This window comes from Mesoplodon densirostris, chromosome 8, assembly GCF_025265405.1.
Source record: "Mesoplodon densirostris isolate mMesDen1 chromosome 8, mMesDen1 primary haplotype, whole genome shotgun sequence".
Taxonomy (NCBI): Eukaryota; Metazoa; Chordata; class Mammalia; order Artiodactyla; family Ziphiidae; genus Mesoplodon; species Mesoplodon densirostris.
In genome coordinates this window covers 93,267,115-93,293,074 of record NC_082668.1, presented here as the reverse complement: position 1 = coordinate 93,293,074, position 25,960 = coordinate 93,267,115, and the positions used below count along the sequence as shown (strand labels likewise).

At 34.3% G+C, this 25,960-nt stretch overlaps 1 protein-coding gene across 3 annotated transcripts in view; it reads left to right on the top strand.

The window, feature by feature from the left end:
- The window catches only part of ATF2 (activating transcription factor 2), an 86,278-nt gene that overhangs the window by 31,336 nt on the left and 28,982 nt on the right, over nt 1-25,960 (top strand). For all 3 annotated transcript variants that reach the window (XM_060106676.1, XM_060106675.1, XM_060106677.1), the window contains exons 5-10: nt 4,850-4,946; nt 8,229-8,347; nt 8,487-8,615; nt 11,934-12,112; nt 13,667-13,781; nt 16,009-16,095. In XM_060106676.1, coding sequence (XP_059962659.1) covers nt 4,850-4,946; nt 8,229-8,347; nt 8,487-8,615; nt 11,934-12,112; nt 13,667-13,781; nt 16,009-16,095 — 726 coding nt within the window. The remainder of the gene's footprint in view (nt 1-4,849; nt 4,947-8,228; nt 8,348-8,486; nt 8,616-11,933; nt 12,113-13,666; nt 13,782-16,008; nt 16,096-25,960) is intronic.

Below are 25,960 nucleotides of genomic sequence, written 5' to 3'. Positions count from 1 at the left end.
AATTTATCTAAGCACCGTTCTCATCATGAACACTCCAATCCTAGGTATTATTAACTATTTTTTGGCCTATATTTGTTCCCTAAGATACTTAAAATAGTCTAATCTCTGTGTTATAATAATACCCTGTAACTGTTACTGGCCAAAATGATAATCCGGCTAAGGTCAACATCATCCATTTGTTAAGTCTTGCTTAGAACAGAAATGGTATAGTCTCTCTCTAGATTCAAATAGTATTTCCTAGGAAATCAGGAATTCTAATAAGAATTGATTTTAGAAACACCAATTTATTGGTGGTATTACAAATTACTTTTTGTCACTAGTAGGTGATAACATTATTCCAAATTTGAATTTCAGCCTTAAAAAACTTAATGGACTTAAATTTTCAAATAGGTCTTAAAATTTTTTAATACATTTTGTTGATAATGTCATCTCAGAGAGAGAGACTTATAGAATTCAATGCAGAGGATTTTAACTTTTGACTCTTTATATTACAATTTTTTTCATATGCTCACTCAGTCACTATTAGGTATTTCACAAAAAGAGTCCTATTCATTTCATTTGTTTTAACGTGATGTTCCATTGAATTCAGTAAAAGAGACAAAGTTGAGATAATTTAGTGAAAGATTCATTTAACATTGAAACTCATTTTATTGATAGTATCTTTGCTTTTGGTGATACTCTTATTGAAAATTCTTTCTTTGGTAGAATGTTAATACGTTATAAGCTGTTTTACAAAGGAGATAATCATTTTATTTAATCTAAAGTTTCAGTGAAGGTGTGAGAGTGGGAGTGTGTATGTGTGTGTGTTTAATTAGTAACTTCCTGATGTTGAATAAAATAATTCAGCTAGGGCTTCCCTGGTGGCGCAGTGGTTGAGAGTCTGCCTGCCAATGCAGGGGACACGGGTTCGTGCCCCGGTCCGGGAAGATCCCACATGCCGCAGAGCGCCTGGGCCCGTGAGCCATGGCCACTGAGCCTGCGCGTCCGGAGCCTGTGCTCCGCAACGGGAGAGGCCACAACAGTGAGAGGCCCGCATACCGCAAAAAAAATAATAATAATAATAATTCAGCTAGTTAAAGAAGTAGTAAAATGGGCTATTGGCGTGATGGCTTTATAACTTAGTACCTATTTAATCTATTTTAAATAGGAATAATAATCTATATCATGGATATGAATGCATGTATTAAATGCAGAATGACTGATTTCTTAGGAAGTTAATTCTGGTAAGAGTGTTCAAGCCTTGGAAACACAGATTTCTCAGATACCAGAGCTTAAATTAATTTATTATGGAAGCAGCTATTTCACCTCCCTCCTATCTGTCAGGTTACCCATCCTTTTTAACCTTTTAAGAGAGATGATTGGCCTATCCTACCTTTCTTGACTGCTTTTCCCATTGTTTATTCAGCTATATGCTCAAAGTCTTCTTTAACAGAACACTTACACATCAATAACATTTTGCATTGGAGTTGTACTATCAATTGCTTGGAAGAAAGAAATTGTATGAATTCAATATGTTATCACTAACAGTATCATTATAATTTTTCTACGAAGCTTATTTTTAGAATAAAATTCTTAATTTGTCTGGAAAAGCAGTTCAAAGAGATTCTGCAAAAATGTTAGCTTGTAATAGCTACTTCATGTGTTTGTTGAAGAAAGAATGTGTTTTACAATATATATGTTCCTGGTGACTGCCTTTTTTAAGTTTCTTGTTAGAGATAAATAAGTTTTCTCAGGTGATAGAAAGGTTAAACTCACCTGTATCAAGTGTCCATTTCAGTGTATTTTACCCGTGTATATAAATAATATCATTATATGATCAACAATTCCTTTATAAATAGCATTCAGGTAAATTTGATCTGTACATTCTCCATGAGACTTTGTAAATTCATATTCCTCGCATTTCTCCTCTTACTATTCATATGATCCTAAATGTTTTTTAGGATCCTTTTAGCTGTTTCTTTTCACTTAGAATCAATCTCGGTGCCGTTTTCACATGTTCTGTATAAAGCATAATGTTATTTATTCTATATGTAGTTGCTGTTTGATTTGGATATTTGTGTTCAAACCAGAATCCAAGCAGAGGATACTGTTAGGATAAAAAATTCTTAGCACATAACTATCTCTTAATTATGCTGACTGCTGTTTTAAAATCTAAGACCTCTTCCAAAATGCATTCATTTGCAAATGTTTAATGATTGCCCTCAATGGAGAAAGCCACGTTAGGTTCTTTGGAACATAAAGTGAATCTTGCTTTAAGATACCTGTAAGACATTCAAGCAAAAAAAAAAAAAAAAAAAAGATACTTGTAAGACATTCAAAACTGTAATGAAAAGTAAAAAACAATGAAGTAACACAAGTAAATGCTATAGCTATGTTCATTCTCCAAGGGCTTTGTTATTCGATCTATCAAAGGATGACTATTTCTTTTTTTTTTTTTTAAGTAAATTTGTTTTTTTATTTTTGGCTGTGTTGGGTCTTCATTGCTGCATGCGGGCTTCTCATTGCAGTGGCTTCTCCTGATGCGGAGCACGGGCTCTAGGCGCTTGGGCTTCAGTAGTTGTGGCTCACGGACTGAGTAGTTGTGGCTTGCGGGCTCTAGAGCGCAGGCTCAGTAGTTGTGACGCACGGGTTTAGTTGCTTCATGGCATGTGGGATCTTCCTGGACCAGGGCTCAAATCTGTGTCCCCTGCATTGGCAGGTGGATTCTTAACCACTGCGCCACCAGGGAAGCCTTTATTTCTCCAATTTGGAAAGGATTCTTACAATGATGAAGCAATAGGAAAATAGCACTTGAGTGGGGAGGAGCTGGATTATGATCCCAGTGCCTATAGTTGGTACTCAATAAATGTTTGAAGAGTAAATGAATAAGTCAAGGAATAGAGGTACTGTTTGCATCTGGACACTCACCTACAAAGGGAATACAAGCAGGTTTTGAAGAGGGGTCATATAATAATAATTTTCGACCAGTGTACAGTAACTTAAAGACTTAGTGGTAAGCATACTTACATGAGAGCACTATACAGCCAAATTAAATTAAAGGCTTAATTCATCTTAAGGAGCAGTCTGTGGTTTGGTGGTTTTTTGTTTTTCCTTTAGACTGGGCTTGAAGATTCAATTCTTTAATTGTAAGGAGTTCTTTCTTTCAGTTGGCATTTATTGACTACTTACTATATGCTAAATTTGGGGGAGCTCAAATAGTAGGAGCTCAGCCTACTTAAAAGGAAATACAAAAATATCAATATCATATTGATAGGTGCTATAACCAGGCACTGTGCAGAGCAAGATGGGATATAAATGAGAGGGATTAACTTTTACAGTGGGCTTGTGGGCTGGCCTAAGTATGATATAGGTCATACTTTTAATATTTAGAATAAAAAACATAATGGAAAGAAATATTTCATCCTTTTACATTGTTTTAAGGTTACCCTAAAGCTATTATCATTTGTTGCATGAAAGGATGTAGTGAGTTGGATAGTGGGGTGGTGAGACCAAAGAGAAAGAATCCATTTTCGGTGGTTCAGAGGAACCAAGTTCAAATATATATAATTTTACATCCCATTTGTAAGGATATAGACTAGAGAGTGAGTTTAGATCTCTTAATTTGGCATTTTATAATTCTTGCTCTGAAATAACAAAAAGTAAGTGCTCTCTATTTTCAGTTATAAATGTTGCTAAAGATAAGGAAGCATCTTTATAAAGATTGATGTCCAGACACAGTCAGGAGGTATTTAAACAATGTATTTATTATATTGTAATCATAAATGTCACCTTTGGCAGGCAGGACGTATCCAAGTTAAGTATAGTTTTAAAAATAATTTTTTTATATAAGAATGAAATAAAAAAATGAAAAATCACTTTATTCTAAGTTAAAATTTTAATTTTATTTTACTTAAAAAAAATTATTTATTTACTTTTGGCTACGTTGGGTCTTCCTTGCTGCGTGCAGGCTTTCTCTAGTTGCAGCCGGGGGGGGCTACTCTTCGTTGCGGTGCATGGGCTTCTCATTGCAGAGCATGGGCTTCTCATTGCGGAGCATGGGCTCTAGGTGCATGGGCTTCAGTAGTTGCAGCGTGTGGGCTCAGTAATTGCAGTGCGCGGGCTTCAGTAGTTGTGGCTCTTGGGCTCTAGAGCACAGGCTCAGTAGTTGTGGCGCACGGGCTTAGGCTTAGTTGCTCTGCGGAATGTGGGATCTTCCCGGACCAGGGCTAGAACCCATTTCCCCTGCATTGGCAGGTGGAATCTTAACCACTGCGCCACCAGGGAAATCCTTAATTTTATTTTAAAATGATTAATTGCTTTATTATTGTACTGGCCACTATTTCTTTGCTGGATTATAATCGAGGCATTCTTTTTTTTATGTGATAACATAAAGAACCTGATTTACCTCTTAATTTGTCTAGGAGTAATATTTTTATAGGAAAGTTTTCGTTTTAAAAGTGGTAAGTAACCTGAAATCTAAGTAAAATACAGTGCTTTCTTCAAAAGTCATTATACCATGGAGTATATATTTCTACTATGATATGGCAAAAATTAATAGTGGTCTATTTTTAGTGTCCAAATGAAATTTATATAAAGTTTCTTTGCCTCAGGTTTTGTTTTTAAATGCTCTAAAATGAATTATGTGACCTAGTATTATATCAGAATTGCTTGTTCTTGGGTAATGTGTTTCTCTATGATTGTTTGAGATCTAGTATGTTTATCTATACTAACAGTAGGTTCTTTATAGTTAACAAACTGCTATTTCTTTTTTAATGGTGGTTTTACATGTTGTGGAAATGAATTTCCTTATCATTTAACTTATTTGATCAAATTGAAAATCTTAACTATATTTTAAAACTTTTTGCCACAGCGTTTTACCAACGAGGATCATTTGGCTGTCCATAAACATAAACATGAGATGACACTGAAATTTGGTCCAGCACGTAATGACAGTGTCATTGTGGCTGGTTAGTATATGCTTTTATTAATAGCTTATATACATATTTCACCTGGAATGTGCACAATTTTTGTGTATTCTCTGTAAATAATATAGTCTGGTGATATTCCAATGACTTCATTTACAATAAATGTTGGCAACATGTATTTTACCCATTACATTTTTATGTTTCCTTCTGACCATTCATTTCACTCTTTTTGTGTGGTTTTCAAATGTAGATTTTAATGTCATTTTTTGTGGAAGTTAATTAGAAACCTTGGAACCTTCATACCATTTCCAAAATTTACATTTAACTGATAGTTGAACTAATGTGATGTTTAGTCAATGTTTCTTTTAGCTGTTTACACCTGCTTTACAATGCTATGTGAAGCTAGAAGATGATCAGGCTCTTCCTGTTGGAGAAAGAGCAATTAGCAGACTTGTTCATTAGGATTTTGTTTATGTTTCTTTTTGGACTAAACATCTGTGTTAGTAAAATACTCTCAATAAAGGGGGCTTAAATTCAGTCAGTTCTTTTATTTTTGTATGTTGCTCCTATGAACATGCAGTATCACCTAAGCAGATGATTATCTTACAGTATGCAAAAAGAGAAACCCAATTCATGCATTGGTTTATTGTCCTTCTATGCTATATCAGCTACCCCTTTAAATATATATATGTACATATCTCTGTATATGTACACACACATAACATTTAATTTCATTGCATTTTGTATATTTTATAAGTGTGGTAAGAAAACAGTTTTATATAAAATTTAATATACTTATATAAATTTCAGTCCTTTTTGTGTCATAGCCACAGATTCACATAAATATTCAAATTAACTTAATTTTTTTCTCTTGTAAAGCTTAGGTTATACTATTTGTAAATCTAGAATTATATACCTGTATACTGAATATTATTAATACTTTTAAATTATTGCCCAACATAGAGATCAAATTGTCATATGCAATGCTTTGGAGAGATAATGAGGATAAAAGACGGTTCTTGTCATTCGGTATCAAGATTTTTGCATTGAAAACACTGGAGGTAAAAATGTTGATAATTTACCAAAAAACAATTTGTTTAGGAAAAATGTAGGGTAACATTCAACATGTCTTCATTTCTATAAGTAGAAGGAAGCAGACAAGAGTGAGGTATGCATTTCTTTAAAACACTATACATCAGATACTAGGAGAGAGAACCAAAACACAAACAAGATAACAACAGCCTGAAGGTTCACTCTCCTAGGCACGAAGGTCTTTGCTTCTCTAGAATTTCTTGCCTTAGAGCCATATCTCTCTCTGTAACATTTAACTCAAAAATACTTTGAGATTGGTTTCTAGAACTTACTGTCCTATCTGTTTACATTTAATGCAGTAGAAAAGTAGAACACATTCAAACATAGCACTTGACCATTTTTTTACTAATATATATTGAGATGAGTAGTTTAGCATTACTGTATAAATATAATGCATGATGTATGTGGTATATATTTGATGATCAATAGCCATAAGCCATGTGCATGTTTAAACAATTGTGCCTGTGTTGACTTTTCTCTTTTCAAGCCTGATCATTATAGTAATCACTGATAAAAATGATTTTTCCATATGTATTTTATTTTTAAGACTTCTCTCCCTTTAATACAAAATAGCCTTCTCTTGGGCTTAGATAGACAAACCCTTTGGGCATGAACAGAAGAGTCAAATTTATGTTCAGTTTACTAATTCAGTCATGATGGACCTAGGTTGATACAAGTATGCTGGGCCCTTACTATAATACCATTTTGAAGTCTTTTTGGGGGTAGAGATTATATATGTTGCAGACTAACTATTAGGTAAAATGAAGACAAAATAAAAGTCCTTCAGTAATTTTGATAATACTAATAGTGTCTGAGGTAGGCCTACATTATATCTAATGTGTATGACAAGTAGGTCATTTTAGTGTTAAATATATTTATATGTAGTAAACATATTAATACTCTGGGAGTATGTTGGGGCGAGGGTGAAGATAAAACAGTAAGTAATGCCCACTCTGGGGACCCAATAGTTAACAGAAATATATGAATTTTAATTTCACAGAAGGTTTTATGAGTATTTTATCTTAAACCAGGAGTTATCCTTATACTTTTATTTAGTTTAAGCTTGATTCCTGATATAACCTATAAAATTGATGCCCTAAAATATATAAAATGTGAATAGAATTTGAATGCGCTACCAACTCTAATCAATCTGAGTAAATAGCCTTGAAAATAATAAGACTAAACAGGCAAAATTCATAAATTTGCTCTTTTTCAATTCAACGTGGATCTTAAGTGGCATTTGTTCTGTAACGAATACATGCCCACATGTACATTCAGTACATGTTTTAATGCACCTAGTGTGAGTACATATTCAAATGTAGTTAAAATGTTTCAAGTTTCAAGAAAGCAGAGTTTGACTAATTCTCTGCTGCCTAGGAATTAAGCTAGAACATTAGACATATAACTCTTACATAGCCCCTCATACGAAGCTTGAAAAATGCTTTAAAATAGAAAATTAGCTTTTAAAAGGAGGGTTTTGTTTTAGTTTTCGTTTGCGGGGGGCTCTTGTTTTAACCTTCTTTTTGTTGTAGCATTTTGATCTACCTACTAAAGACTGTTTTTTCTTAAGCTTGCTTTCATAATAGATTATGAACACTAGTAGAAGGGCCAAGTTAAAGCAAATATACATGCTGTTGTCCAAGTTTTCCCCAAATTGCATGTATTTTATGCATTTGTAAGTTTTAATAGTGTAAATTTTTTTTTTTTTTTTTGCTGTACGCGGGCCTCTCACTGCTGTGGCCTCTCCCGTTGCGGAGCACAGGCTCCGGATGCGCAGGCCCAGCGGCCATGGCTCGCGGGCCCAGCCGCTCCGCGGCATGTGGGATCTTCCGGGATCGGGGCACGAACCCGCGTCCCCTGCATCGGCAGGCGGACTCTCAACCACTGCGCCACCAGGGAAGCCCTAGTGTAAATTTTTTAAAAATTTTGTGTTAGATAACGACAGTAGTTGATCTCTGAGTAGCGGATGTTTATGTCACTCAGAGAGAACGTGTGGACTAAGGAACAAGAGGTACTTCTTTTCATACTTTTATGGTTCATAAAGTTGGAGGAAATACCTTAAACTGCAACAAAAACTTAACCAGATTTTGTTTGCTTTAAAGGAAGAGGTCTTTCCAAAGAGAATTAACAGCTGACTGAACCAGTCCTGCTAATTTGTTAATTTACTAGCTATATTTTAGGGTCCTGTATGATATTTAAATCTATGTGTTTACTTCTTGACATTTATTTCAGATCAGACCCCAACACCAACAAGATTCTTAAAAAACTGTGAAGAAGTGGGTTTGTTTAATGAGTTGGCAAGTCCATTTGAGAATGAATTCAAGAAAGCCTCAGAAGACGACATTAAAAAAGTATGTTGTTAACCATGAAATTAAAACAGTGCTTCTGACAGAACAGTAATCATAGTTTTCACTCCCTGCTTTCTTAGTTTAGATACACTGATTGGCTATTTTTAAACTCCTAACATTTTCTTTAATGTTTGTGTTTTAGATGCCTCTAGATTTATCTCCTCTTGCAACACCCATCGTAAGAAGCAAAATTGAGGAGCCCTCTGTTGTAGAAACAACTCACCAGGATAGTCCTTTACCTCACCCAGAGTCTACTACCAGTGATGAGAAGGTTAGAAATTTGTAGAAACACAAACTAAGTGGAAAAAAATCAGCTTTCTAAGTAAAGTCTAATATTTGATCTACATAAAATGTTAACATAATAAATTATACATAAATCAGTGTCAGGTTGTAATAGTCTTACTATATGTGAAAGCCTTTGAATACTCAGAAATTTCAGGGAAAGAAGACTGTACCTTTATAGATAATTCATGTTTTGTTACACACGGAAAAATTACTGGGGAGAATAGAATAGCCATGGCAGAGGAGCTAGAAGTAAGGCAGAAAAAGTGACTATTTACCTAGGAATAAATGCTTTGACCTTAGGTGTTTTGTGTTTTTTTCATTTCCTTGTTATAAAAGTACACTCTCGTTATAAAAAGTTTAAGAATATAGAAAAATACAAGAAAGAAAAATAAAAACTACCTTTTAGCCCATAATTGAGTGATAAGAATTACTAGTATTTTGAAACATTTTTCCTAGATATATGCATGCATTTATACATAAAAATATACATATATAAGTGAATAGTTATAGGATACAAAGAGGAATCTTAGTTTACTTTTTTTTTTTTTGGCTGCTTTGGGTCTTCCTTGCTGCATGCGGGCTTTCTCTAGTTGTGGTGAGCGGGGGCTACTCTTCATTGCGGTGCACAGGCTTCTCATTGCATAGGCTCTAGGCACGCGTGCTTCAGTAGTTACAGTGCGTGGGCTCAGTAGTTGTGACTTTCAGACTCTAGAGCGCAGGCTTAGTAGTTGTGTGCACGGGCTTAGTTACTCCGCGGCATGAGGGACCTTCCCAGATCAGGGATTGAACCTGTGTCCCCTGCATTGGCGGGTGGATTCTTAACCACTGTGCCACCAGGGAAGTCCCAGTTTACTTTTTTATATCATTATATACATTATGTGTGTGTATATATATATATATATATATATATATATATACACACACACACGTATGTATATATATGTACATAATGTATATATATATATAGAATGTGTATATATAAACGTTTATATCATATCATTATATATAATACATTATATCATTATATACATTACATATATACATATATGTAATATACATATATTATACATTATATACATTAATGTACATTTTCCCATGTCATTAGAAAATTTTCCAAAGTCATAATTTTTAATGGTTGCACTTTATTTTATCATTACCTTAATGTATTTACTTGTCTTGTTCTTGTTGGACATAAAGGTTGTTTCCACATTATCACAATTATAAGAAATGCTGTTAAATCTTTGATATAAATATCTTTTTCCTAGAAAGTATCTCAGTCCCTTCACACTCAGCAGTTTTTTCCTGTTGATTGCTGCTTTAGCCTCTTTTAGGGGTATTTCTTCTTCCTGCATTCCTCAGTCATTAGTTCCCCCTGGGCACAGCATAGTCATTCCAAGTTGTAAAAAGTAAGTTCTGGGCCCCCTTCTCTTTTCTTTCTCAATTTTTTTCTTAAGTGCTCTCATCCAGACTCATAACTTTAAAAACCATCTATGTGGTTTTCAAATTTATATCAACCCAGATATTTCCCAGATTTCCACATTCATATCCAACTCCATCTTGACATTTCCTTTTCTGTGTCTAATGGACATCTTAAACATAGTATGTCTAAATTAGAGCCCTTGATTTTTTCCCACAGTTTTCCCTGTCTCGGTAAAACAGGGAAAACTTTCCATCCATCTAGTTGCTCAGGCCAAGAATAAAGAATACTTAATTCCCTCTTTTCCTTCACACCGAAACCAGTAACAAATCTTACTAGACCTACTTCCTGAATATATCCTTAATTTATCTCTTTTATCTTCAGTGTCACCACTTTAGTCCAATCCATCATCATCTTTTACTTGGATTGTTAACGATTACCTTCTAATAATTGTTAACAATTATTATTTGTTAATATACAAATAATATTAATATAATTTTAATATAGTTAATATATTAATAATGTTAATATAATTTTTAACAATTACCTGGACTTTCTACTTCAATCTCCAACCTATTTTCCATAGGCTATTTTATTTTTAATACATTATGTCACTTCCCTGCTTAAAATCCTTCAATGGTTTGCCATTGCATTTAAGGTAACACACTCCTTCTATAAGCCCTCATTAATCTGGACTTACCTACCCATCCGACCTCACCTCATGCCATTCTCTGGTGTGTTCATCAGGTATTCTAAGCTTTTTCCTACCTCAAAGACATTGCTCTTGATATTGATTCCTTTTCCCTAGAATGCTCTCCTCCTTATCTTTTCAGTACCTGTTCGAATGCTGTTCTGCAAAGAAGCTCACCTTACCTCACTATGCTATCAAAGGAGCCAACTCCAACGTCCCTCAGTTAATCTTTCATGATTTCTTATGTTTTGCTGTTAGTCTGTAACACATTACAGTCTGAAATATTCTTGTTTGTTTTACTTGTTTATTGTCTCTCTTCCCAGTAGTCCTTGAGGGCATGTTGTAAATTCTCAAACTTGTCAAATAAATGTAGTCCCAGTAGTACTAGTTTATCTTTCTTCCTGTATAGCTTAATAAGATTTTGATAATAAATGGCAGTATAAAGGCCAATTCAAAGAACATAGTAGACCCAATTTTTACAGTAACTAGTTACAGAGTCCTGGATAATCTCTGTTTTCTAATCTGTAAAATTGTGGAAAAGACCATCTATAAGGTTCTGTGTTTTCCTTTACTTTGGAAAGATGTTACTCCAATAGTTATTTATTTTTACATTCAAGGTATCAATATTACTCGGCCTTTTGATACTGAGAAATTATTGATAATGTAGAGATAGTTACCTGAAATTAGCAAATATTTGTATTACTTAAAAAAAATTTTAACATTTTTTGGCCCTTACTATACCATTTTGTAAGTATTCTACTATTGAATTTGTATCAACTATAAAACAGTCTCCTGGACCTATTTCTTCTTTATATAGTATAATGATGGAGTAGGACTAGGCAATCCCTTCTGGATTTTAAGTTCTGTGCTTCCATGAGAATGGAATTGTATTTCTGTTTTTTAACTTAAATTCTCATGGAGTTATATAGCCAAGTTGCCCAGCCTAACTTATTTCTAGATTGATGGTAAAACAAATTGTACTGAAAAAACCACTCAAGATGTTTTTAAATTAAAATATGAACATTGCATCTGAAACTTTACAGTGGCTTCTACAGTTTTCTTTTAATTAACTTTAAATATTAATATACTCTGGGGGTATATTAAGTATTATGTTTGTGGTTGTTTTTAAAAATGTGTTATATTCTGTTGACTTGCATTTTTAAATTTCATTCTTTCTCTATCTCATTATTAAATAGGAAGTACCATTGACACAAACTGCACAGCCCACATCAGCTATCGTTCGTCCAGCATCATTACAGGTTCCCAATGTGCTGCTTACAAGTTCTGACTCAAGTGTAATTATTCAGCAGGCAGTACCTTCACCAACCTCAAGTACTGTAATCACACAGGCACCGTCCTCCAACAGGCCAATCGTGTAAGTGATTTGGGCCAATCATTGAATTATATGAATTGTTAAGTTTTTCTTGTTATGATTTGTCCTAAGATATTTAATTATTCTAATTGTGGCCTTAGTTTTGTGTGTGTGTGTGTGTGTGTGTGTGTGTGTGTGTGAATATTTTGCATGCTTTGATTTTCGGAAAAAATGCTTGGGTAGTCTTTTTTTAATAAATATAAATAGTATCTAATAAATTAGAAGATAAATATCTAAAACTTAATTTGAAAAACAAATCAACATAGAATGTGATTTTAAGATGGTTTCTTATTTTCATGCTGTTTCACACAAAACACATAAAATTATTTTTATCACTAGGTGACATTTCTTTCAGTTCTTACAGGTAGTTGATAAGAATTTTTCTCAACTAACATGTTGGAGATTGTCCTAAGTAAATTCATAACTTTTTCCATTTTTTTCCTCTTTTCTTCCACACTGCTTACATATATTGTGCATTTAAGATGCAATTAAAAACAATTAAATTTTACGATGTGCTTTGCAGTGATTGGAAGATTTTTGTTTTGTTTTTAATTACTTGAGTGGTGTATATATACCATGTATAATTTTTTGTGGGTGTTTTATTCATGTTATGAGAAAGATGGTATCAAGTTTCCATCTGTCACATAGGCATTTTCTTGGGCTGGAGCTGCAGTCCTTTTTTCTTTTTTTTCCAGTTTTATTGAGATACACAGTGGACCCTTGAACAATACCAGTTTGAACTGCGTGAGTCCAGTTACACACAGATATTTTTCAACAAATACATACTACCACACTACACAATCCACAGTTGGTTGAATCTGCAGATACAGAGGCCGACCATAAGCTACACTGGGATTTTCGACTCTGCATAGTGTCAGTGCATCTAACCTTCTTGTTGTTCAAGGGTTAACTGCAATTGACATACAGCACTGTATACATTTAAGGTGTATAGCATAATGATTTGACTTACATACATCATGAAATGATTACCACAGTAAGTGTGGTGAACATCCATCATCTTGTACAGATACAAAATAAAAGAAAAAAATATTTTTTCCTTGTGATAAGAACTCTTAGGATTTACTCTGGTAACAGCTTTCATATGTAACATACAACAGTGTTAACTATATTAATCATGTTGTACATTACATCCCTAGTACTTATTTATCTTATAACTGTAAGTTTGTACCTTTTGACCACCTTTGTTACTGTACAAAGATATAACATTATTAATGACTGTATTCATCACACTGTTAATTTCATCCCTGTGACTCCTTTATTTTTTAACTGGAAGTTTGTACCTCTTAATTTCTCTCATCCCTCCAACACCCTTCCCTCTGGAAACCACCTGTCTGTTCTCCGTTTCTGTTTTGTTATGTTTGTTCGTCTGTTTTGTTTTTTAGATTCCACATATAAGTGAAATCATACAGTGTTTATCTTTCTCTGGAAAATTTATTTTTAAATGATATAATAGTAGGAGTAAAAATACTCTGGTATTTTTCGAGATTATTGATAGGGATTTCTTTTCTCTAATTGCCCTTCTTTTGTTTTCCTTAGTCCTGTACCAGGCCCATTTCCTCTTCTGTTACATCTTCCTAATGGACAAACCATGCCTGTTGCTATTCCTGCATCAATTACAAGTTCGAATGTGCATGTTCCAGCTGCAGTCCCAGTAAGTTTGAAAATTTAGACTATTAAAAATATTTCTTTATAGTAAAACCGATCTTTGTAATCAGAAAATACAGCCCAAGGGGGGCTGCTTGATTAGGTTATGAAACTGTATTCAACAAAATACTTAGTGGTGAGCAATATTTACTCACTGATATTTATTGTGATAGCGTTTACCTTTCAAGGCAAACATAATTGGATAGAAAACATTTTTCCATCCTCAAAATCTTGTTTTCTTTTTATTTTTAGTATTAAGAACTTTATTCCATATTCAACCCATTTCAATTTTCTAGATTTGTAGAATTCAAATATTAACATAGGTTTCTATTCTTTAAGAAGACATTTATACTGGAACATTTATCAGGTAACTCCATGTTATTTTGATTACTATAGAAATTGTTTCTAAAAGCACTCTCTGTGAAATATTATGGTCAGGTTGGGTTTACAAAATTCCTTTGCTGTCCCAAGCGTGTGAAAATCTAAATGGTCTAGTAGAATGGGCAATAGATAGTCCCCACCTTCCTAATGAGAAGATCCATAAGAAAAGTTTTTTGAGGGCATGTTAAATATATAAAAATTGAAAGACATAGACAGTAATTAAATAACTACTTATAATATTTAATAACAGTCGATATTTAGAAGCACATTCTTTGGAATAATATGTTAGAAATAATCCTTTTTTCCTGTTCTCACATTTCATGAAATAAGTTTATTCAGACTCTTCAAATGTGTCTTCAACATTCAAGTTTTCATCGTTAGAACCACTTTTTAAGAAATCTCACACAATTTTCCAAAACACATTGTTTTCATCCTCACCCAAGTAGTTTCAATATAACACTTTTTGAATCTATTATTGTAATACTGAGAATTTTACACCAAGTCCTAATATTCATTCATGTAATAAAAAGACAGTTTCTTCTTTTACCTTGTAGATAGTTGTTTCTGATCAGTACAATATAAAAATTAGTTTTAAAAGCCTCCTTACAGTAACATCTAACACTTTGGTGAGATTACATCCTCAGAAATAATACTAAAATTAATGTTAAATATTTACTTTTTTTATTAACTAGTTCTTCCAAAGTGACCTTTCTAAGTATCCAAAATTAGCATTGATTGAAATAATTTCAAGATAATATGTTGTCTTCAAACAGAACTTTGTTGTTCAGAATGAGAGATTTTATAAGGACTCAAATATAAGGTGACTACATCCTCTTTTCTGAGGATATTTTCAAGGGGGAAACATCCTTGTCCTGTATCTGGGATTGTATGGTTATCCTGTTAAATGTAACTGTGATGAGAGAAACTGAAATGAAAAAGAGATATACTTTAGGTACATAATAATCATTCGGTGTTGATATTAGGTTTTTTAAAAAAGGCAAAAACCAGAAAAATCTGTTATATATTATTATTATTAGAGGAATTATTAGAGGTAATCAGGTTCTTTGTCATGCTTTATATTAATACATCAAAGAACTTTCATTGTATATTTTAGAAATTTTATATGTATATATTTTAGGAAAGCAAAATTCATTGTTGAAATTACTTTTTATGCCTAGTTATACAAGTTTTAACATTCTTTCCTTTCACATTCAAAATGGAAGTGTGACAGATCTGTGAGAAATTTTGCATCCATCTCTTTAAATATTATTTTCTATAAGAAGGAATCATTTAAAAAAAGGAATTACAAAAATTGAAGATTAGGGAAGTGAGTGTCTCAGAACAATTGACAACTTTTTTTTTTTTTTTTTTTTTTTTGCGGTACGCGGGCCTCTCACTGTTGTGGCCTCTCCCGTTGCGGAGCACAGGCTCCGGACGCGCAGGCTCAGCGGCCATGGCTCACGGGCCCAGCCGCTCCGCGGCATGTGGGATCTTCCCGGACTGGGGCACAAACCCGTGTCCCCTGCATCGGCAGGCGGACTCTCAACCACTGTGCCACCAGGGAAGCCCCAATTGACAACTTTTGAAGGATAAATCAGGATTAAGATCAATAAGGGTTCAGAGATACAGTTTTCTAATTCTGAAGTCTCAATTATACCAATTATATTTATATTAATAATATAAATATTAATATACATTTTCTATTAATGTATAATATATTGTCATGTAAATATTAATGCATTATATATTGATCATAATATGTAAATTATTATAGCAGCCATTGTGCAAATAAAAGTACAAATCTCATTTTGAATATATTCTCTAGCAATTATTTTTCAATATCTTCTGCATAGCTTGTTCGACCAGTCACCATGGTGCCTAGTGTTCCGGGAATTCCAGGTCCTTCCTCTCCTCAACCAGTACAGTCAGAAGCAAAAATGGTAAGCAGGATTTTATTTGTTCTATACATTTCTTGAGCCTGTTTCAAATTAGTTTTTTCCATTAAAGCCCACTTCAAATGCACAATTTAGATCAAATTTTATAAAATCGTGGACTGTATTACATTACAGATGAACCAGAAAATTTGGAAAAGGAAAGCTTTCATTAGCATAGTGACAAGTTACTGATACTTTAAAGCAAATGAATGGATTGGGAGTAAAGTTGTAGTTCTTGTCATTGGTTTGTTTGATTTTTGGTGTGGCTTTTTAGATAAATTCTCCTCCTGCTGGGGGCTAGAGATATTGCAGCTGAAACTAGAAGTAACCATCTGAAGGCAGTGCTGGTATAATGAGTGGTTGTAAACAGTCATACAAATGAGTAGAACAGAATTAACTAGAATTCTGAAATAGTATACGAGTTAGTAAACATTACACATAATATATAAACGAAAACCATATTTTTGAGTTATGTTTCAGACACTAAGAAATTGGTGGTAAGGGATGAACTATAGAGTAGGAATCAAGAGACGTATTTTCATTTTAATCCTGATTCTGCTATTCAGTACCCCTAATCAAGCCACTTTAACTTTTCTGAGGCTCATTTTCCTCATCTGTGAAATAAAGGGGTTAAACTTTGATTTCTGGGGTCTCTCTTAGCCCCAAATCCTACTAACTTGCTAATTTTCTTGGTAGAAGATTTGAAGCTGCTGCTGTGGGATGGGGAGTGTGGGGGGTTGGTTTTTTTCAAATAAGTGTAATTCTCCCTTCTATAGTCTAACACACTTAAAAGCTAATTCTTCTTAACTACAACCAATGAATCGATAGATAGTTTTTAGACACCTATTATTTGTTTCAGTTCTATGCTAGGCACTATACTAATAATATAAATCTGTACACATGAAAGCCATTATGTATCAATATATCGCAAGGCTTTAAATTTTTTACTGCTATTCTCCATTAGTACAAATAATCAATCTGAAATTGGCATGGGATAACTTTTTTTTTAATAGTAAAACTTATATACCATCTGAATGAATAATAGTTGGTTGAAGAGTATTAAAATTAGCTGGTTATTGATTGTGGTGAGGGAACTTGAAAACCCAGGAGGGGAATTTTTCACATAACAGCATGTTTAGGTCAAAGGCATGGAAATAATAACTAAGATGAATCTTTTCCACTTGATAGCAGAAGAGCTTCACTGGGAATGTGTTTTACACTTCCTACTTTAAACATAACTGTTCTAATGAAAAATTCAATTAGTGAAACTGAGTAGAGTAGAAATAGAAGTTAAAGAGATCCTGTTGTTGTACACTATACCTAAAAATATTTTTACATATTCAGTGGACTTTTCTTTCCCACAAATTAATTCCAATGGAACAAATCAGATTTAAAGAAATACTTTTGGCTATAAGAGATTAAGCCATATTTGTAGAAACTTAGTAAACTTCCCTGAATAACTTTTTCTTTTAATCACTAAGAAATTTAATAAGAATAAAAGTGTTTTGTATGCTTGTATATTAAAAAATACCAAAGCTACATTTCACAAATTTATATATGAAAAACAGTTATTGGTTGAAAGCCCCAAAATAGCATGGGGAGTCACAGATTGCCCCACTTAAATTTAACAGTCCAATTAAATTTCTTATTAGAATATTGTTAACATATAAAATAGCCATATTTAGGTGATTGCCTACTTTAATTGGGATAGTAAATAAGATTGTCCTGTTTTTAATTTAAAAAGACTCAGAAATTAGTCCATTTCCTTTTTTTTTTTTAAGCTTTTTGTTACGGAAGAATTCAAACACATACAAAATAAATAGGTTTCTATAATGAACCCCCATGTACCCATCATCCAGCTTCAATTATTAGTGATATAACTGCCATTCTTGTTTTCTCTGTACCTCAGACCACTCCCTACCCTCACTCAATTATTTTTTAATAAGGCTTTCTTAATGTAAAATTTACATAGATTGAAATGGACCGATTTTATCTGTAAAGTTTAAGTGCATTCATGTAACTCACACCCTTATTATGGTATAGAACATTAACATCTACCCATCAAAGTTTCTTTATTTCCCTTCCCAATCAGTCCACCTCCCCCAACTGTTCTTATATTTGTCACCAGCAATGTAAATGGAATCAATATATACTCTTGTGTTCAGCTAAGCATATGTCTATGAGATTTATCCATGTTGTTGCGTGTATCAAAGTTTGTTTCTTTTTATAGCTGAGTAGTTTTCCATTGTGTGAGTATACCACAATTTCTATATCCATTCTCCTGTTGGTGGACACTTGAGTGGTTTTTATTATTTAGCTGTTGTGAATAAAACTCATATGCACATTCTTGTATAACTCTCTTTGTGGATGTATACTTTCATTTAGTTTATCTACCTAAGAGTGGAATTGCTGAGTCAGAGAGTAGGTATACATATAACTTTATAATAAATTGCCAGACCTTTTGCCAAAGTTTACATTCCTACCAGCAGTGTATGGGAATTCCAATTGTTCCCACATTTTTGTGGACATTTGGTTTTGTCTATTGTTTTCATTGTAGACATTCTAGGAGATTGTGGCAGCATCTCTTGGTTTCAATTTACATTTCCAATCAGCCAGACATTATTTGTGATATTTTTTGCTCATTCTTTAAATTTGGTTACTTGTCTTTTACTATTGTGTTATAGGAATTCTTTATATATATTCTAGATACAAGTTTATATATAGATATGTATATATATATATCTCACGAATATTTTCTCAGTCTGTAGCTTGCCTTTATTTTTCTTAATGGTATACTATATTACCATTGATTGCTACTTTTATCTTTAATATTTTCTTTGTCTACTTAATTGGGTTTAATTTGCTTATCTTTTTTTAGCTTCTTAAAGTAGAAGCTTAGATTATTGATTTAAATCTTTTTACCTTTCTCATATAGGCATTTAACACTATAACTTTGTGCACAAATTTTGATATGTTGTATCTTTATAATAATTTATTTTCTAATTTCCCTTGTGATTTCTTCCTTGAACTGTGGGTTATTTAAAAGTGTAGTGTATAATTTCCAAATATTTCAGGGCTTTTTATCTGTTTCTTATTGATTTCTATATTAATTAAATTACATTGTGGTTTGGTAACGTACCACCTTTAGTATATTTGATTGTCCAGTGAATCAGTTTGATTGAAGAATTTTCAGTGCTTGAATTTCATTATCATCATTATCAAGTATACTTATATATTGGTATACAAAACAAATCTACCAACCTTTGGGAATAACCCGGAAATAGTTTGGGTTTTGTAGTTTAATTCATGTTCATTTATTTTGTGTCAGCATCATTTAACAGTTATTTCTAATGATTGTTATTTATTTAACAAACATTTCTTGGGTACTAAGAAATTCAGCAGATGTGATCTTAAGTTTTGAGATTTTTCTTGCAAATGTGTCCAATGATCATCAAGAGAGTAAAAAAAATAAGTCTTATCTTTTTAATATGCCACTGATTTTTTTTTCCAACAGGTATGGCAGTTAGGATTATATTGTATCAATGAGGTGTTTGGCTCTTGTTTTCAGTTTTTTGATACCCTTAATGGTGACTTTTGTGCACAAAAACCATTATTGAGAGTCTCCTTTTTAAAAATAAAGTTACAAATTTAAAAACTTATTTCTTCCCTAAGTTCTCAAGGCCAATTTATAAATCCAGTTGTACAGCGATCACTTTTAAAGGGCTTAAAATAAAATTAAACATGCTAAATTTCATTTTAAACTTAATATATCCTGTTTTCTCTATAGGTACTTCATTGTCTAACAAACTTTCCCAAGTACTTCAATAACTTAAATAACTAAATTATAGATATAATGAGGGTTGGTCCTCTTAAATATTCCTGTATTATTAAGAGGCTTAGTAAGATTATCTTAGTTCTTCCAACTAAAATCACAGGACTAAATCAATCTCAAACATTTAAAACTGAAATCCAAGGGCAGTCTCTTACTCTATGTGGCAAGTTATTTTAGATACATTTGTAACATAAAATACAAAACAGTTACAGATTGTTTCTAAATTTAGACTAAAATGTCAGTGTCATTGATTACTTACTTTATTAAGCATCAAAGGGCTAAAAAAAAAGATTTACTAAATAAATAAATAATTGTATAATTCTAACTGGAGAAAGTTGAGACTAGGTTCATATCCCATCATTAAGAAACAGAGGTTTCTTAGTGATCAGATAAACGATCATGGGACTTAATTCTTTCTCTATCAGTGATAGAATTCCAGTTCCATGCTCTCCAAATGAGTGGTCCCCAGCTCACATCCCCTAGATTCACATTACACATTAAATAATTTTTCTGACTATTTACCAGTCTGTAGCACCCCAGCAAAACTTATAATTTCTTCTTTCAATGCTTCAATTGTATTTTGCTTTGTTGTTTTCAACACTTTGAAAATATTTTAAATATCCTCCCTGCTTGATTCTGCATCTCTGTTAAGGATTTGTTTGACCTTTGTGGTCACAATCTGTTAATGACATGCTAAATAGTGCAGCAATGGTGATTGTGCTAAAATGTGGTTAAAAAATAATGTTTGAGAAATGGCAGCATTGGAAAACATAAGAATGAGTAGCACACTACAGCTGAAGAGAAACTTATTTGTATCCTAAGATAGCCGAGGATGCTTTTGTGTGCCCTGATTTTCAGATGCCCAGTGCTTACAGGAAGATTTATATGCGTTGTGTTTGTGTCTACTATAAATATTTAAATAAGGTCCTTCTTTTTTGCCAAAGAAATTTCTTCAGGACAAGTTGTGTTTGTTATGTTTTGTTTTTTTAAAACTTTAAGTCTTTAGAAAAGTAAGCATGTAGTTTTAAAATATATATATATGTGGGGGTCCACAAATACAAGATTACCTAGTATTTTTTAATACTCTAGGAAAATTCCTGTTATCTACTATTTTCACAAAATTTCACTGGATGTCACCAGATTTAGGTTTAGGGTTTTTTTTGGTCATTAAGCACATTAAACCACAGATATTTGCTATCTGTGTTACTCTTCTAATAAAACATATTTCCTATGTAATATTTGTAATCAGAAAGTAACTTCTGGGGCTTCCCTGGTGGCGCAGTGGTTGAGAGTCTGCCTGCCGGTGCAGGGGACACGGGTTTGTGCCCCGGTCCGGGAAGATCCCACATGCCGCGGAGCGGCTGGGCCCGTGAGCCATGGCCACTGAGCCTGCGCGTCCGGAGCCTGTGCTCCGCAACGGGAGAGGCCACAACAGTGAGAGGCCCGCGTACCGCAAAAAAAAAAAAAAAAAAAAAAGTAACTTCTAGGGGCCTCCCTGGTGGCGCAAGTGGTTGAGAGTCCGCCTGCCGATGCAGGGGATACGGGTTCGTGCCCCGGTCTGGGAGGATCCCATATGCTGCGGAGCGGCTGGGCCCGTGAGCCATGGCCGCTGAGCCTGCGCGTCCGGAGCCTGCGCGTCCGGAGCCTGTGCTCCGCAACGGGGGAGGCCACAACAGTGAGAGGCCCGCATACCGCAAAAAAAAAAAAAAAAAAAAAAAAAAAAAAAAAGTAACTTCTAAATAAGAAAATGTTAACCATCCAGGAGTTATGTTTAAGAAGATTTAGTAAAGTATTTGAGTAGTATTCCCCAGAATCATTCCTTTAAGACTTGTGTGACAAACTGAGAGAATATCTTTGCACACAGCGGGTAGCCAGTAGGGTTTCTGCAGGGGGTTTCTACTGAGAGCTGACAGAGGGCATCTTGGCAAATGTTCAGAAACCTACATTAACTTAGTTGGGCCCTGCATGGAACCTCATGTTCAGCAGAATTCTTCTGACCTGCCTCTGCACGCCAAGCTAATCAGCAAACACCTAACGAGCCCACTCCAAAGAAACAGACTCTCTCCCAACGTACTTCATTTTCATATGTTCTCTGGGGGTGGGGAGACAAGATTTCACGAGGATTGATGATGCTGCAAAGACTACAATAATGATAATTAACTTGCTGAATTTAGAAGATTATGCTGTTAATTAGTTGCAAAATAAAGATAAGTAATAGAGCAGCAGATGGTAGGATAACACCCTGGAGAAGGAGGGTTATTACTCTGATGAGCTTTTGTGGCACATATGAAATATGGATCTGACTTTTTCATAAATTGTTTCTAGAGAACATTGTGTTTTTTCTTTGAACTATGATAGAGTAGTTTCTTCCTACCAAGTTCTGACAGATGTGATAAAATTTGTTTTCAGGGGTACAACATATAACATAGAATTTGAATAACAAATTATTTTTAGCAGATTACCTCTTAACATGAATGTCAGATTGGTCAGCACAACACACTATTTACTCTTTTTTTTTAAGCTTTTTTTTTTAACATCTTTATTGGAGTATAATTGCTTTACACTGGTGTGTTAGTTTCTGCTTTATAACAAAGTGAATCAGTTATACATATACATATGTTCCCATATCTACTCCCTCTGGCGTCTCCCTCCCTCCCACCCTCCCTATCCCACCCATCCAGGTGGTCACAAAGCACCGAGCTGATCTCCCTGTGCTACACGGCTGCTTCCCACTAGCTATCTATTTTACATTTGGTAGTGTGTATATGTCCATGCCACTTTCTCACTTTGTCACAGCTTACCCTTCCTCCTCCCCATATCCTCAAGTCCATTCTCTAGTAGGTCTGAGTCTTTATTCCCGTCTTACCCCTAGGTTCTTCATATTTTTTTTCTTAGATTCCATATGTATGTGTTAGCATACAGTATTTGTCTTTCTCTTTCTGACTTACTTCACTCTGTATGACAGACTCTAGGTCCATCCACCTCACTACAAATAACTCAATTTCGTTTCTTTTTATGGCTGAGTAATATTCCATTGTATATATGTGCCACATCTTCTTTGTCCGTTCATCCGATGATGGACGCTTAGGTTGTTTCCATCTCCTGGCTATTGTAAATAGAGCTGCAATGAACATTTTGGTACATGACTCTTTTTTTTTTTTTTTTTTGCATTACGTGGGCTTCTTACTGCTGTGGCCTCTCTCGTTGCGGAGCACAGGCTCTGGACGCGCAGGCCCAGCGGCCATGGCTCACGGGCCTAGCCGCTCCGTGGCATGTGGGATCCTCCCAGACCGGGGCACGAACCCATGTCCCCTGCATCGGCAGGCGGACTCTCAACCGCTGCGCCACCAGGGAAGCCCCATGACTCTTTTTGAATTATGGTTTTCTCAGGGTATATGCCCAGTAGTGGGATTGCTGGGTCATATGGTAGTTCTATTTGTAGTTTTTTAAGGAACCTCCATAGTGTTCTCCATAGTGGCTGTACCGGTTCACATTCCCACCAGCAGTGCAAGAGTGTTCCCTTTTCTCCATACCCTCTCCAGCATTTATTGTTTCTAGATTTTTTGATGATGGCCATTCTGACTGGTGTGAGATGATATCTCATTGTAGTTTTGATTTGCATTTCTCTAATGATTAATGATATTGAGCATTCTTTCATGTGTTTGTTGGCAAGCTATATATCTTCTTTAGAGAAATGTCTATTTAGGTTTTCTGCCCATTTTTGGATTGGGTTGTTTGTTTTTTTGTTATTGAGCTGCATGAGCTGCTTATAAATTTTGGAGATTAATCCTTTGTCAGTTGCTTCATTTGCAAATATTTTCTCCCATTCTGAGTGTTGTCTTTTGGTCTTGTTTATGGTTTCCTTTGCTGTGCAAAAGCTTTGAAGTTTCATTAGGTCCCATTTGTTTATTTTTGTTTTTATTGCCATTTCTCTAGGAGGTGGGTCAGAAAGGATCTTGCTGTGATTTATGTCATAGACTGTTCTGCCTATGTTTTCCTCTAAGAGTTTGATAGTTTCTGGCCTTACATTTAGGTCTTTAATCCATTTTGAGCTTATTTTTGTGTATGGTGTTAGGGAGTTTTCTAATCTCATACTTTTACATGTCCCTGTCCAGTTTTCCCAGCACCACTTACTGAAGAGGCTGTCCTTTCTCCACTGTACATTCCTGCCTCCTTTATCCAAGATAAGGTGACGATATGTGCGTGGGTTTATCTCTGGGCTTCCTATTCTGTTCCATTGATCTATATTTCTGTTTTTGTGCCAGTACCATACTGTCTTGATTACTGTAGCTTTGTAGTATAGTCTGAAGTCAGGGAGCCTGATTCCTCCAGCTCCGTTTTTCGTTCTCAAGATTGCTTTGGCTGTTCGGGGTCTTTTGTGTTTCCATACAAATTGTGAAATTTTTTGTTCTAGTTCTGTGAAAAATGCCAGTGGTAGTTTGATAGGGATTGCATTGAATGTGTAGATTGCTTTGGGTACTATAGTCATTTTCACAATGTTCATTCTTCCAATCCAAGAACATGGTATATCTCTCCATTTATTTGTATCATCTTTAATTTCTTTCATCAGTGTCTTATAATTTTCTGCATAGAGGTCTTTTGTCTCCTTAGGTAGGTTTATTCATAGATATTTTATTCTTTTTGTTACAGTGGTAAATGGGAGTGTTTTCTTGATTTCCCTTTCAGATTTTTCATCATTAGTGCTAGGAGTGCCAGAGATTTCTGTGCATTAATTTTGTATCCTGCTACTTTACCAGATTCATTGATTAGCTCTAGTAGTTTTCTGGTAGCATCTTTAGGATTCTCTATGTATAGTATCATGTCATCTGCAAACAGTGACAGCTTTACTTCTTCTTTTCCGATTTGGATTCCTTTTATTTCCTTTCCTTTTAGCTGTGGCTAAAACTTCCAAAACTATTGATGAGAGTGGGCAACCTTGTCTTGTTCCTAATCTTAGTGGAAATGGTTTCAGTTTTTCACCATTGAGGACAATGTTGGCTGTGGGTTTGTCATATATGGCCTTTATTATGTTGAGGAAAGTTCCCTCTTTTGCCTACTTTCTGCAGGGTTTTTATCATAAATGGGTGTTGAATTTTGTCGAAAGCTATTTCTGCATCTATTGAGATGATCATATGGTTTTTCTCCTTTAATTTGTTAATATGGTGTATCATGTTGATTGATTTGCATATACTGAGGAATCCTTGAATTCCTGGAATAAACCCCACTTGATCATGGTGTATGATCCTTTTAATGTGCTGTTGGATTCTGTTTGCTAGTATTTTGTTGAGGATTTTTGCATCTATGTTCATCAGTGATATTGGCCTGTAGTTTTCTTTCTTTGTGACATCCTTGCCTGGTTTTGGTATCAAGGTGATGGTGGCCTCGTAGAATGAGTTTGGGAGTGTTCCTCCCTCTGCTATATTTTGGAAGAGTTTGAGAAGGATAGGTGTTAGCTCTTCTCTAAATGTTTGATAGAATTAGCCTGTGAAGCCATCTGGTCCTGGGCTTTTGTTTGTTGGAAGATTTTTAATCACAGTTTCAATTTCAGTGCTTGTGATTGGTCTGTTCATATTTTCTATTTCTTCCTGATTCAGTCTTGGCAGGTTGTGCATTTCTAAGAATTTGTCCATTTCTTCCAGGTTGTCCATTTTATTGGCATAGAGTTGCTTGTAGTAATCTCTCATGATCTTTTGTATTTCTGCAGTGTCAGTTGTTACTTCTCCTTTTTCATTTCTAATTCTATTGATTTGAGTCTTCTCCTTTTTTTTCTTGATGAATCTGGTTAATGGTTTATCAATTTTGTTTATCTTCTCAAAGAACCAGCTTTTAGTTTTATTGATCTTTGCTATTGTTTCCTTCATTTCTTTTTCATTTACTTCTGATGTAATCTTTATGATTTCTTTCCTTCTGCTCACTTTGGGGGTTTTTTGTTCTTCTTTCTCTAATTGCTTTAGGTGCAAGGTTAGGTTGTTTATTCGAGATGTTTCCTGTTTCTTAAGGTAGGATTGTATTGCTATAAACTTCCCTCTTAGAACTGCT